Genomic DNA, 14,573 nt, shown 5'->3' on the forward strand with positions numbered 1-14,573 from the left:
GACTAATTAAAATTGGTATCCCCAATAGAGTTGAGCGTAAAGCGGCAGTTTTTCACTCTCATTCCCAGCTAAACAGTGACAAGCTTTGAGGTAATTGTTGACGTCACACTGTTTTTTTAAGCTGCATAACCACCCACCTCTACCTGCAAAAGTATGGAGATTTTTTGAACGAGGCTCGAACAGCAAATAGCCAGATTGAAAAGGTAGGTGTATGTTGTGAGCCACAATCGATGTACGCTAGTGCATGTCTAGAATTCATTATTCTTTGGATGGTTCTATAAATGGTAAGGCTCTTGCTTTCAGGCACTTCAGTTTCATTCTAACTCTTCCAGACTATCAAATAAAAAGTTTCAATCGTTCAGTTAGGATAAAAGACGAGAGATAAGATCCGGTTCGGTTTTCGTGAGGATAATGAAGCGTTTGGTGATTTTGTTAATGGTGATTGCGGTGGCTACAGCCACACCCACCCTTCATAAACTAAAAAAGAAGCTTTTGCTTGGAGGAGGCCTAGCCGCTGGCTTGGGAGGAGGATTTGGCGTAGGCTTCGGTGGAGGTTATGGTGGCGGAGGAGGCGGTTATGGAGGACATGGTTACAGTGGCGGTGGAGGTGGTTATGGTGGCCATGGATATAGTGGTGGCGGTGGAGGATACGGTGGTCATGGTGGATATGGCGGCGGTGGCTATAATAAAGGCAGCGGAGGCGGATATCAAGTAATAGCTGTGAAAGAAGTTCCAGTGTATACTGTATCAGTGCAAAAAGGAGGTGGTGGCTATGGTGGTGGTTCTGGTTCTGGCTATGGTGGCGGTGTGGGAGGAGGTGGGGGATATGGTGGCCATGGCGGATATAGTGGCGGACAAGGTGGCTACGGAGGCAGTGGTCATGGAGGATATAGTGGCGGACAAGGTGGCTATGGAGGAAGTGGTGGGTACGGTGGCCAAGGTGGCTATGGTGCTAATACTTACTCCAACAGTAATGCCGGTGGTTGGGGTGGAAATGGCGGCGGCGGAGGTGGCGGTTGCAATTCCTGTGGTGGCCACAATGGCGGTGGTGGTGGTTCATATGCTACAGCCAGTGCTCAAGCATCGGCATCCAGTGGAAGTTATTCCCATGGCTGGTAACAATTCTTGAATTATCTACAAAATCTGTGAAATTAAATAAGACATTAGTATAAGTTCGTTATGGTAATATCTTTTTTTTTTGTAAAAAAAAGTAATTTAATTACTTTTCAAGCCACATTGCTTTTATAATTGTGAGAATGATGTAAACATTAAGTGCTAAAAATTATACAAAAGATTTTATTATTACAATTACATTTTGTTTTCAAGCGAGTGCTTGAAATGCTTTTGATGTAAAAGAAACAGGAAAATTAATAAAATGTGTGAATTAAAACCTTTGTGCAAAATTTATCAGCATTGAAATCAAAACATCAATTTAATATGATTTTATTGCATTTTTGATTTCAGAGTTTCAGTGATAATGGTAACGACTGTAAATTTCAAACTTAAGGCTTAGTGTTTTTCAATGGCTGATTGGGAAATTTGCAGTTATTTGCAAGACGTAGATAGGTCCAGACGCAAAAATTTAAAAATATCGACATCTTTTAATCTAATGATCTGAACACTGGCAAAATATTCAACAAAACGACATATACTCAGAAAAAATACGCTGCTGATATCAGCAAACACTGTCTGCTGATATTAAATTAAAATTTTTAAACTTCTGAATAAAACCATTCAAAATTTTTTTATTCTAAAAAACAATTGAGGCTTTTACCAAAAATTTAATAAAAACTAGTTCTATGCGCGGTATCTCTATTTAGACAAACAAAGAATATTGAATAAGAACTGTTATGCTATTGGAGTTATATCAATTTATAGTCCAATTCGTGAACATTGTCTTTTAGGGGCTTAAGACGCCAAATCGGGAGATAGGTTTATATGGGAGCTATATCAAGCTATTGATCGATTCAGACCATATTAGTCACGTATGTTGAACGTCATGAGAGAAGACGATGTACAAAATTTCAGCCATCGGATAAGAATTGCGCCCTCTAGAGGTTCAAGAAGTCAAAATCCCAGATCGGGGTATATGGCAGCTATATCAGGTTCTACACCGATTTACGCCATACTTGGCACAGTTATTGAAAGTCATAACAAAACACCTAATGCGAAATTTCAGCCAAATCGGATGAGAATAGCATGCTCTATTGGCTCAAGAAATCAAGATCCAAGATCGGGTTATATGACAGCTATACCAGATTATGAACCGATTTGAATCATACTTACCACAGTTCTTGGAAGTGATACCAAAACAATACGTGCAAAATTTCAGTTAAATCGGACGAGAATTACGCCTTCTAGAGGCTCAAGAAGTCAATACCCAAGATCAGTTTATATGGCAGCTTTATCAAAACATAGACCGATTTAAACCATACTTAGCGTTGTTGTTGGCAATGCAACCAAAACACTACGTGCAAAATTTCAATAAAATTGGATAAGAATTGCTCCCTAGAGGCTCAAGAAGCCAAGACCCAAGATCGGTTTATATGGCAGCTGTATCAAAACATAGACCGATGAAAACCATACTTAGCGTAGTTGTTGGAAGTGCTACCAAAACACAACGTGCAAAATTTCATTTAAATCAGACGAGAATTTCGCTCAAGAAGTCTAGACCCAAGATTGGTTTATATGGCAGCTATATCAAAACATGGATCGATTTAAACCATATTTAGCGTTGTTGTTGGAAGCGCTACTAAAACACTACGTGCAAAATTTCAATAACATCGCATAAGAATTGCGCCTCCAGAGGCTCAAGAAGTCAAGACCCAAGATCGGTTAATATGGCAGCTATATCAAAACATGGACTGATTTGGCCCATTTACAATACCAACACTAATAGAAAGCATTTGTGCACAATTTCAAGCGGCTAGCTTTACTCCTTCGAAAGTTAGCGTGCTTTCGACAAACAGACGGACGGACATGGCTAGATCAACTTAAACGACATGACGATCAGGAATATATATACTTTATGGGGTCTTAGAATCATATTTCGGTGGAGGGTATAAAAATTTGCCACTTATGGGCCAAAATTTTTCGTTTCAAAGCATAAATATATAGTAGTAGTAGTTATTTTGTCTGTTTTGTTATTTAAATTCGATCAAAAATAAGCAAATTGTACAAATTTGAAAAAAAATTGAGTTGTCGAAGCGCCTAACACAATTCACTGTCCAAACTTTCGGCGATATTGGACAATAAATGCGCTTTTTATGGGCTCAAAACCTTAAATCGAGAGATACGCCTATATGGCAGCAATATTCAAATCTGGGCCAAATTGAAGAAGGATGTCGAGGGGCCTTACACAACTCAATGTCCTAAAATTCAGCGACATCGGACAATAAATGTGCTTTTCAAGGGCCCAAAACCTTAAATCGAGAGATCGTTACATATGGCAGCTATATCCAAATCTGGACCAATTTGGGCCAAGTTGCAGAAAAATGTCAAAAATCCCAACACAACTCACTGTCCCAAATTTCGACGACATCGAACAATAAATGCGCCTTTTATGGGCCAAAAACCTAAAATGGAGAGATCGGTCTATATGCAGCTACATCCAAATCTGGACCGATCTGGGCCAAATTGAAGAAGGAAGTCGAAGGGCCTAACACAACTCACTTTCCCAAATTTTGGCAAAATCGGACAATAAATGCGCCTTTTATGGGCCTAAGATCTTAAGTCGGCGGATCGGTCTATATGGCAGCTATATCTAAATCTTTACCGATTTGGGCCAAATTTAAGAAGTATGTTGAGGGGCTTAACAGAACTCGCTGTCGCAAATTTCGGCGACATCGGACAATAAATGCGCCTTTTATGGGCGAAAAACCTAAAATCGAGAGATCGGTCTGTATGGCAGCAATATTCAAATCTGGACCCATCTGGGCCAAATTGAAGAAGGATATCGAGGGGCCTAACACAACTCAATGTCGTAAAATTCAGCGACATCGGACAATAAATGCGATTTAAGGGTTTGGGCCCTTGAAAGGGCCCACCACCATCCTCCGGTAGTGGATATAAAATTCAAAATGGGGCATATATGTCCCATTCATCCTCAAAGGGATAACTATATTATCAAGCTTCATCAAGGATGAGGACGGCGAATTCGAGACGGAACGCATAATGGAAGTCTTAAATACGCAAAACCAAGATTTGGTCGTGGAGAGGTTTTCCACAGTGAGGAGAATAAGAAAGGAACTCTCTTTGCGGTGGGCATTGATGAAGTCTCCGTGAAAAGTTTAGCTAAGACTAAAGACATGGCGTCCTACGGGACCATGGCCGTCTTTTTTATACCCTCCACCATAGGATGGGGGTATACTAATTTCGTCATTCTGTTTGTAACTACTCGAAATATTCGTCTGAGACCCCATAAAGTATATATATTCCTGATCGTCGTGTTATTTTATGTCGACCTAGCCATGTCCATCTGTCTGTCCGTCCGTCCGTCTGTCTGTCGAAAGCACGCTAACTTTCGAAGGAGTAAAGCTAGCAGCTATATCATAACCTGATATAGCTGCCATATAAACCGATCTTAGATCTTGAATTCTTGGGCCTCTAGAGGTCGCAATTATTATCCGATTTGCCTGAAACTTTGTACGACTGATCCTCTCATGACCATAAACATACGTGTTTATTATGGTCTGAATCGGTTTATAGCCTGATACAGCTCCCATATAAATCGATCTCTCTACTTTAGTTCTTGAGCCCCCAAAGAGCGCTATTCTTATTCGAATTGGGTGACAATTTACACAGGTCGACAACATATAATTTAATTGTGGTCCAAACGTGACCTTATCTTGATATCGCTCTAATAGCAGAGCAAATATTTTGTTTTATTCTTTTTTTGGCTAAGAAAAGATGCCGGGAAAAGAACTCGACTAATGCGAATCATGGTGGAGGGTATATAAGATTCTGCCCAGCCGAACTTAGCACGCTTTTACTTGTTAAGATTGGGAAGACTAAGATAGGGAAATATCCTCAGATTGAGGGATCAGATGTTGCAGTGGCGCGACACTTCATAACTCCTAACGGACAGGACGCCGACGACGAGAAAATCACCGACTCTCACAATATTGGGAAGACTAGGATAAGCAAATCACCTAATATAAAAACAAGGCAGTGCGGTGACGTGCAACTCAATGCGGCCTAAAGAACAGGGAGCAGACGATGAGACCACCACCTACTCCAAAGATGCCAATCTACTGGAGGACCAATGATTGAGGTAATCCAATTAAACCTTCAAAGGAGCGAGACTGCTATACACGCTCTGTTGGAGATAATCAGCAAGGGCAAGATTCATATTTCCGTAATTCAGGAGCCATGGATGACCCGGAACAAAGTGTCTGGACCGAACCATATTAACTACCAATTATTTATGCTAACACTGGTACTCAGCCGAGGATCTGCGTTATTTATCATAAAAATTTGATTATATATATTTCTCAGAGTTGTCAACGTCCGATGCAACAGTGGTGAGACTGGGAGACGGTGGGGCACCACTTTATCTGTCCTTCAATTCTCCGACACCGCCACCCACGTCGGAGCTGCAACGGCTGGTGAGGAAGGCAAAACAGACAGGAAACGATGTACTAGGGTGCGATGTGAACTCTCACTACATTTTGTGGGGCTGTTCCAACATTAATAAGCGAGGCCAAGCCCTGGCGAATTTTTTGAATACTAACGACCTAATAACATTTATTATTGGTAACACAGCTACCTTTGTTAATAGGATTAGGGAGGAGGTTTTATATGTGACAATATGTTCGGAATATCCAATCGATGAGGTTCAGGATTGGAGGGTCTCCATTGAGCATCCTTTCTCAGACTATCGCTACATTAGGTTTAGAATAGCACAGCCAGAGCCAAATCCGATAAGCTTCCATAATAAGTCGAAAACCAACCAGCCAAAATTCGGAAGAGTACTCAGAAGAAGACATGTGCAAGACAATTTTGATTGTCAAGACATTGACGACAATGTCAACAGGATTAAGACTGCACTAGTGGAGTCTTTCGAAGATAGATGTGCTCTTCGAGAAAGGAAATCAGCCTGAGAAAACCCTGGATGACGAGGAGAGGCTTGAGGCTTTTTATGAAAAAGCATTTTATGCAGGATAAAACGGGACTCCCGGAGACATCGGAATCTTGAAAAAATGAGGTTAATCAAATGGTTACCATAACGAAATTTATGATCAAGGAAGCCTTGAGGAGCTTCAAACCATTTCATCACCCGGACCAGATGGAATATTTCCGGCGTTTCTACAAAATGAGGCCGACTATCTGGCCACTATTTTCAAAACGTACATGGGACTTGCATATACTCCGAAAGCCTGGCAAGGGTGGTATTTATGCCCAAGCCCGGCAAGGCAAGTTATGCGACTCAAAAGGTCTACAGACCTATAAGCCTTATGTCCTTTTTACTCAAAACCATAGAACTTATTGTGGATACCATGGTGAAGATTATAACATCCAGCGAACTGATCAAATACAAACAGAATGCCTATGTCAGAGGAAGGTCGGTGGAGACTACCCTGCACGAGGTTGTGCATAAAATAGAAAAATCCTTCGATGCCTAGACATTGGCAGTGTCCATTGACGTCGAGGGGGCGTTTAGCAATATGCGGACCGACACATTGATCCAAACAGTACCGGGTGAAACGGGGCCTTAGAGACTGGATAAACCATATGTTACCAATATGGATAAATTGCGGGTCCCATGGCATAAATTATGGGAGATTGGCGCAGGGCACGTCACTACTTTTGGATGACCACCATAAAGAACCTATTATGGATGCTGACTGAGGAAGGATTTGAACCCGTCTGCTATGCAGACCATGTTATAAACTTCTTAGAAGCAAGGATCCGAAACAGCTATGTACAAGGACCGAAAAGGTCTTGCAAATGGCATATGACTGAGGTTGACCCAGTGGTCTCAATGTTAACCCAGAGAAAACTGAAATATGCCTGTTCACGTGAAAGACGAAGGTGGGCCAATTTAACGCACCACGTTTTCTCGAGAAAACGATTTCGATATCTGACAAGGTCAAATACTTAGAAGTGATCTTGGATGGGAAACTGAATTGGACGTGTCACACTCCGGAGCGTACTAAGATGCACTATGTAGACGGGACTTATGCCTCAGTAGTTTGGTGGACTTCTATGGAGAAGACGTGCAACATAAGGACAATACAACAGGTTCAGAGAACATGTTGTCTTGGCATAGGACGAGCGGTGAGGACTACGCCCACTAGGGCACTGGAGACTATTCTAAATATGCGACCCATTGACATACAGATTAAATGTGAGGAAGCCACAGCGGCTATGAGATTTAAGACGATGGGAGAATGGAAAGAGGATAGCAGCCGCTCATACCATAGCGGTATAACCGAGGCGACGATAGGAAACCTGGAAGGAAGGGGATAGGTTTCCGATCGGATATCTCAGATGACACTTGAGGTGGAGTACGAGGCACTGCTGCCAGCGGCACATACTTGGACTGACGGAACTCTAGTATTGACATCTGGAAGACGTTTTTACACGGGTGGATCAAAGCTAGAGGACAGAGTGAGCCAGGGGGTTTATATTGAAAACCTAAGGACTGGGATACGGTCCTGCAGGCGGAGATTCGGGTGATCACGGACAGTAAAATGGCCATAAGGGAAATAACAACCAGGATGTAAGATCACGAACAATCTTGGAATGTAAACAAGTTAAAAGGAGTTAAGTTCGACCCGGCCGAACTTTGATGCCCACCACATCGAGTATATATATCATATTTTGGTGAAAAATGTATAATTTTCGCCCCCATAGCAGCTATATCGACAAATAATTCAATTTGGACAAAAATTCCCACGGACATTGAGTGGTCTTATAATTACAAGTTGTTATTCAATTTTGTAGAACAATATATTGGTCTTATTGGTAACTACTTCCAAATACAGATCAATTTGGACGCGGATGTCCAAAAGCCTAACATAAGTCACTGTGTTAAATTTCAGCGAAATCGGCAATAAATGCGTTTTTATGTGGCCAAGACTTAAAATCGAGAGGTCGGTCTATATGGCAGCTATATCGAACTCTGAACCGATCTGGGCCAAATTTAAAGAAGATGTCGAGTGGCCTTACACAACTCACTGTCCCAAATTTTGCCAAAATCGGAAAATAAATGCTCAATTTATGGGCCCAAGACCTTAAATCGAGAGATCGGTCTATATGGCATCTATATCCAAATCTAGACCGATCTAGGCTAAATTAAAGAAGAATGTCGATGGGCTTAGCATAACTCACTGTCCGAAATTTTGGCGACATCGGACAATAAATGCACCTTTTATGGGCCCAAGACCTTAAATCGACAAATCGGCCTATATGACAGCTATATCCAAATTTGCATCGACTGTCCCAAGTCCTTAAATCCAGAGATCGGTCTATATGGCAGCTATATTCAAATCTTGACCGATCTGGACCAAATTGAAAAAGGATGTCGAGAGCCCTATCACAACTCACAGTCCGAAATTTTGGCGATATCGGACAATGAATGCGCCTTTTATGGGCCCAAGTCCTTAAATCCAGAGATCGGTCTATATGGCAGCTATATCCAAATCTGTGCCGATCTGAAGAAGGAAGTCGAAAGCCCTACCCGAATTGTAGAAAGATGTCAAGGGGCCTAACACAACTCACTGTCTCAAATTTCGGCGACATCGGAGAATAAATGTGCCTTTTAACGGTCCCAAGACCTAAAATCGATATAGCCCATTTTCGAACTTACCAGCTTATGGAGAAAAAAAGAATCTGTGCAAAGTTTCAGCAGATAGGACTACGAGCTCACTAATACAAAATCGGTGCTGCAAGTGATACGATGGGTTGGGCATGTGGGGAAGCTTTTGAGCATTTGTTATGTCATTGCCCGTCTTTCGAGGATAAAAGACACCGGTACTTAAGTGGGGACACAATACCAGACATGAACCAACTTAGGGGAGTGGTATTGAAAAAAGCCCACAACAAGACGATTACTGGCTTAGATGTATGTCCATAGTGGCATAAGGCGGATTAATATTCGCACCCTCTTTTCAACCTAACCTAAGCGGTAAGACAAACACTTTATATGAAATAACTGTAATTGAAACAGTGCAATGCTAAGTAGGGCTTTCAAATAGGCAGAGATAACCATTAGTTTAAAAACAATATGTGTTTTTGCATTTACAAATATTTTATAATTGAAATAATTTTTTCACTTATACCACTTTAATCTTATATATAACAAGTAAAAGCGTGCCAAGTTCGGCCGGGCCGAATCTTGTATACCCTCCACCATGGATCGCATTTGTCGAGTTCTTTTCCCGGCATCTCTTCTTAGGCAAAAAAGGATATAAGAAAAATTTGCTCTACTATTAGATATGGTCCGGTTTGAACCACAATTAAATTATATGTCAGCCAATTCGAATAAGAATTGCGCCCTTTGGGGGCTCAAGAAGTAAAATAGAGAGATCGATTTATATGGGAGCTGTATCGGGCTATGGACAGGTTCAGACCATAATAAACACGTATGTTGATGCGACCTCTAGAGGCTCAAGAAGTCAAGATCCCAATTGGTTTATATGGCAGCTATATCAGGTTATGAACCGATTTGAACCTTATTTGGTACAGTTTTTGAGAGTAAGAATAAAATGCGTCATGCAAAATTTCAGCCAAATCGGATAGGAATTGCACCCTCTGCAAGCACAAGAAGTCAAGACCCAAGATCGGTTTTTATGGCAGCTATATCAGGTTATAAACCGATTTGAACCATACTTGGCACAGTTGTTGGATATCACAGCAAAACACGTCGTGCAAAATTTCATTCCAATCGGATAAGAATTGCTCCCTCTAGAGGCTCAAGAAGTCAAGACCCCAGCTCGGTTTATATGACAGCTATATGAGGTTATGAAGCGATTTGAACCATACTTGGCACAGTTGTTGGATATCATAACAAAACACGTCGTGAAAAATTTCATTCCAATCGGATAAGAATCGCGTACTCTAGAGGCTCAAGAAATCAAGACCCAAGATCGGTTTATATGGCAGCAATATCAGGTTATTAATCGATTTGAACCATTCTTGACACAGTTGTTGCCTATCATAGCAAAACACGTCGTGCAAAATTTCATTCCAATCGGGTAAGAATCGCGCACTCTAGAGGCTCAAGAAGTCAAGACCCAAGATCGGTTTATATGGCAGCTATATCAAAACATGAACCGATGTGGCCCATTTACAATACCAACCGACCTACACTAATAATAAGTATTTGTGCAAAATTTCAAGCGGCTGGCTTTACTCCTTCGGAAGTTAGCGTGCTTTCGACAGACAGACGGACGGACGGACAGACGAACGGGGATGGTTAGATCGACATAAAATGTCGCGACGATCAAGAATATATATACTTTATGGGGTCTCAGATTAATATTTCGAGTAGTTACAATCAGAATGACGAAATTAGTATACCCCCATCCTATGGTGGAGGGTATAAAAATCAATTTGTTTATTTTTAGGTTTGTTTGTTTGTGTTCCTTATAGACTCAGAAACGGCTGAACCGATTTTCTTGAAATTTTCACAGATGGTGCATAATGACCCCGTGGTGAAAATAGGGTACTATATTTTTTGATATCTGAAGGGGAGACGTACCCTCCCCCTTACCCTAATTTTCAGAAACGCCAGATCTCGGAGATGGGTGGTGCGATTTAAGCGAAATTTTGTGTGCTCTCTAATAGTACCCTAAAAATAAAAATTGATATCCAAATTTCGGATGCCCCACCCTAAAACCTACCAAACATATATTTAGACCAATCACGACAATATGGGACTCAAATGAAAGGTATTTAGTATAAGAAAACGTATCTGATATCCACAGCCATATCTGAACCCAAGCCCCAAAACACCCCTAAATCGGACATATTTACCGACCATGCCAATATGGGACTCAAATGAAAGGTATTTGCGAGTAGAATACGAATCTGATATCCAAATGTGGGACCAAGTGCTTGGGGGGCCGCCTCTCACCAAAAATATCCCCCAAAGGGGACAAATTTACGACCATAGCAATATGGGGTTCAAATGAAAGGACTTCGGGAGTAAAGCACGAATTTGATATCAATATTCGGGAAAAGTGTCTATGAATTGATTAGAATTGATAAGAATCTTCCCTGTTGCAGAACTTTTACTTTTAAGTTGGCTAATACAATCAATTCTTCTTGTCTGAGATTAAAGAGCAAAACTGCAGTCATGGTTATAACTGTGATTGCCTTCTTGGCTAATCTGTTTTGAAAGCAATCATTGTGGCAAATGTTTCGCGGTTTAGGGTTTTCCAACTAAAATTGATTGTAAAACCCGTTTACGTTCCCTTTTCGGCATGAAGATCAATGACTCCTTTGCAAAAAATAGCCAATAGTGTGGCTTCTTTACAAGCAACAAACAGGTAGATTCCCTATATTCAAGGTCAGTCATACAACTGTTTATCTTCAATGCGGATGCATACAAAGAAGACCTGTTCAAAAAGTGGCCTACGCGTGGCTAAGACGAATTAAACGAAGCTTTGCAACATGCTATCATACTTGCACACATTTCATAACGCTGGTATGGTTGATGTGTAGCAGCCAACCAACTGCTACAGCAAAATTACGTTGTTACTCCTCCAAAAACGCAACTTACTTTCCCTTTCGTTAATGGTTGGCATTGAACTTGAGACTAAGCCCGGCTTTTTCCAAACAAATAACGTTGCACAATATGATGGTATCGTTGTGATACTGGTTGAAGCTTGAAAGCTCAAGTTTGAAAACGACTATTCATAAACTGTTTTTATAATGTTAGTTAACATTTTGAAAAGCATACAAAGTTTTTTTCAAGCACTGTAAAAAGTTAATAAAATTTTTCCTCATGAGTGCCATCTTTCGAAAAGTAACAGCATGTTGATTGAGATGGCATAAAGCTTATTTGATTTTATTTTTTTGGTAATAGATGGCAACAAAATCAACAGTATGTCAGTGTCCGCACATGCCATGTTGAGTTAGTTGGACCATAAAGGCTGGTACAGTAAATACCTAAACTTACGGTGTCTAGGTTAAAGTCGCACAGTGGCGCGTACAGAGGATACAGGTGACATAAATTAACATTTTTATGTGCGCCTACGAAATTTTGAAAGAACTTTTCAACCATTTTAAAATTGTACGCATATATTGGGTTGCCCAAAAAGTAATTGCGGATTTTTCATATAGTCGACGTTGACAAATTTTTTCACAGCTTGTGACTCTGTAATTGCATTCTTTCTTCTGTCAGTTATCAGTTGTTACTTTTAGCTTGCTTTAGAAAAAAAGTGTAAAAAATGTATATTTGATTAAAGTTCATTCTAAGTTTTATTAAAAATGCATTTACTTTCTTTTAAAAAATCCGCAATTACTTTTTGGGCAACCCAATAAATGTCAGATTTTTAGTTTAGGATGATGACGGTTTAAAATAGACAAATTTTCCATTTTCAAAAAAACACACAATTTTTAGGTAATTTGGTCCGTTTGCAAGCGTAATATCTCGAAAACTAGTAAAGGGATAGTAATTTTTAATTTTTTTTGTATTTCTTTGCGCTTCTCTAGATAAATCGGTATTTAAAAAGTATAATTTTTTTAATTAATTATTTTTTTTAAGTATAATTTTTTTAACTTTGATGGAAAATATACCCTTTTATAGCCTTGCCATATTTTCAAAACACGCTCTTTGATTGTCCCTTAACATAATTCAAAAGAGTTTAGATACCCGTACTTGCCCCATTTTCTTTCAGAGTCAAAAAATGTTAAAAAAAACATGGTTCAAGAAGTGTTTCGAGGACATGTCGGACAGTTAAAAAATGTTTGGTATAATTCTGTAACATTTGAACAGATAAAGGTATCTACTCGAAACATGACATAGTGAATAATGAGATAGTTTCCAATAAGTACGAAAAATTTAGAGACCCTTGTCCATTCAGGGGCTGATATGGGGCGTTTATGTTGGTCTCCTTAAGTATTTAAAATTTTGAAGTGCTGCCAAATAAACCTTTATAGAACGAACGTCATTATATTTTTGGATAAGATTGAGCTTGTCAAACATCCATACATGTCTGGAATATCTATAACGGTTTATGAGATATTGTAGCTATAAATTTTTTTTAAGACATCAGTCAAGGCATCGTCGGTTTTTTTGGAATTTTCTTTACCATTTGCAAATCTGTTCGATTGGTTCAAAATTCTCCGAATAATAACAAGTAAAAAGGAGTTAAGTTCGGCCAGGCCGAACATTGGATACCCACCACCTCGGGTATATATGTAAACCACCTTCCATCAAAATCCGGTGAAAATTGCATACCTTATGTCCCCATAGCAGTTATATCTAAATATGTTCCGATTTGGACCAAATACTAATAAGTACAAGTCATTGTTCAACTATGTATAACAAAATATTGGTCTTTTTAGTAGCTATATCTAAAACTAAACCGATCTGAACCATATACGGCACAGATGTCGAAAAGCCTAACATAAGTCACTGTGTCAAATTTCAGTGAAATCAGACAATAAATGCGCCTTTTATGAGGCCAAGACTTTAAAACGAGAGATCGGTCTACATGGCAGCTATATCTAAAACTGCACCGATTTGTGTAAAGAGCACAACGCACTGTCCCAGATTTCATCGAAATCGGACAATAAATGCGCCTTTTATGGCCCCAAAACCTAAAACCGAGAGATCGGTCTATATAGCAGCTATATCCAAATCTGGACCGATCTGTACCATATTGCAGCAATATGTTAAGGGCATAACTTAACGGACTGTCCCAAATTTCGGCGACATCGGACAATAAGTGCGACTTTCATGGACTCAAAACATTAAATCGAGAGTTGGGTCTAAATAGCAGCTATATCCAAATCTGAACCGATCAGGGTCAAATTAAAGAAAAATGTCGAAGGGCCTTAAACAACACACTGTCCCAAATTTCAGCAAAATCGGATAATAAATGTGGCTTTTATGGGCCTAAGACCCTAAATCGGAGGATCGGTATATATAACAGCTATATCCTAATATTTACCGATTCGAGCCAAATTGACGAAAGATGTCGAAGGGCCTAACAACAACACAACTCACTGTCCCAAATTTCAGCAAAATCGGATAATAAATGTGGCTTTTATGGGCCTAAGACCCAAAATCGGAGGATCGGTCTATATGGCAGCTATATCCAAATCTGAACCGGTCTGAGCCAAATTGACGAAGGATTTCGAAGGGCCTAACACAACTCACTGTCTTAAATTTTAACTAAATTGTATAATAAATGTGGCTTTTATGGGCCTAAGACCCTAAATCAGAGGATCGGTCTATATGGCAGGTTCATCCAAATCTGAACCGATCTTGGCCAAATTGACGAAGGATATCGAGGGGCCTAATACAACTTACTGTCCCAAATTTCAGCAAAATCGGATGATAAATGTGGTTTTTATGGGTCTAAGACCCTAAATCGAAGGATCGGTCTATATGGGGG

At 40.0% G+C, this 14,573-nt stretch overlaps 1 protein-coding gene across 1 annotated transcript; it reads left to right on the forward strand.

The window, feature by feature from the left end:
- The first annotated feature begins 290 nt into the window (after positions 1–290).
- LOC106090248 (ctenidin-1) lies at positions 291–1,197 on the forward strand. Its single transcript, XM_059367462.1, has one exon. It carries the CDS (start codon positions 412–414, stop codon positions 1,117–1,119), a length of 708 nt encoding a protein of 235 aa, XP_059223445.1. The 5' UTR covers positions 291–411; the 3' UTR covers positions 1,120–1,197.
- The last annotated feature ends 13,376 nt before the right edge of the window (positions 1,198–14,573 follow it).

Source organism: Stomoxys calcitrans, chromosome 4, assembly GCF_963082655.1.
Source record: "Stomoxys calcitrans chromosome 4, idStoCalc2.1, whole genome shotgun sequence".
NCBI lineage: Eukaryota > Metazoa > Arthropoda > Insecta > Diptera > Muscidae > Stomoxys > Stomoxys calcitrans.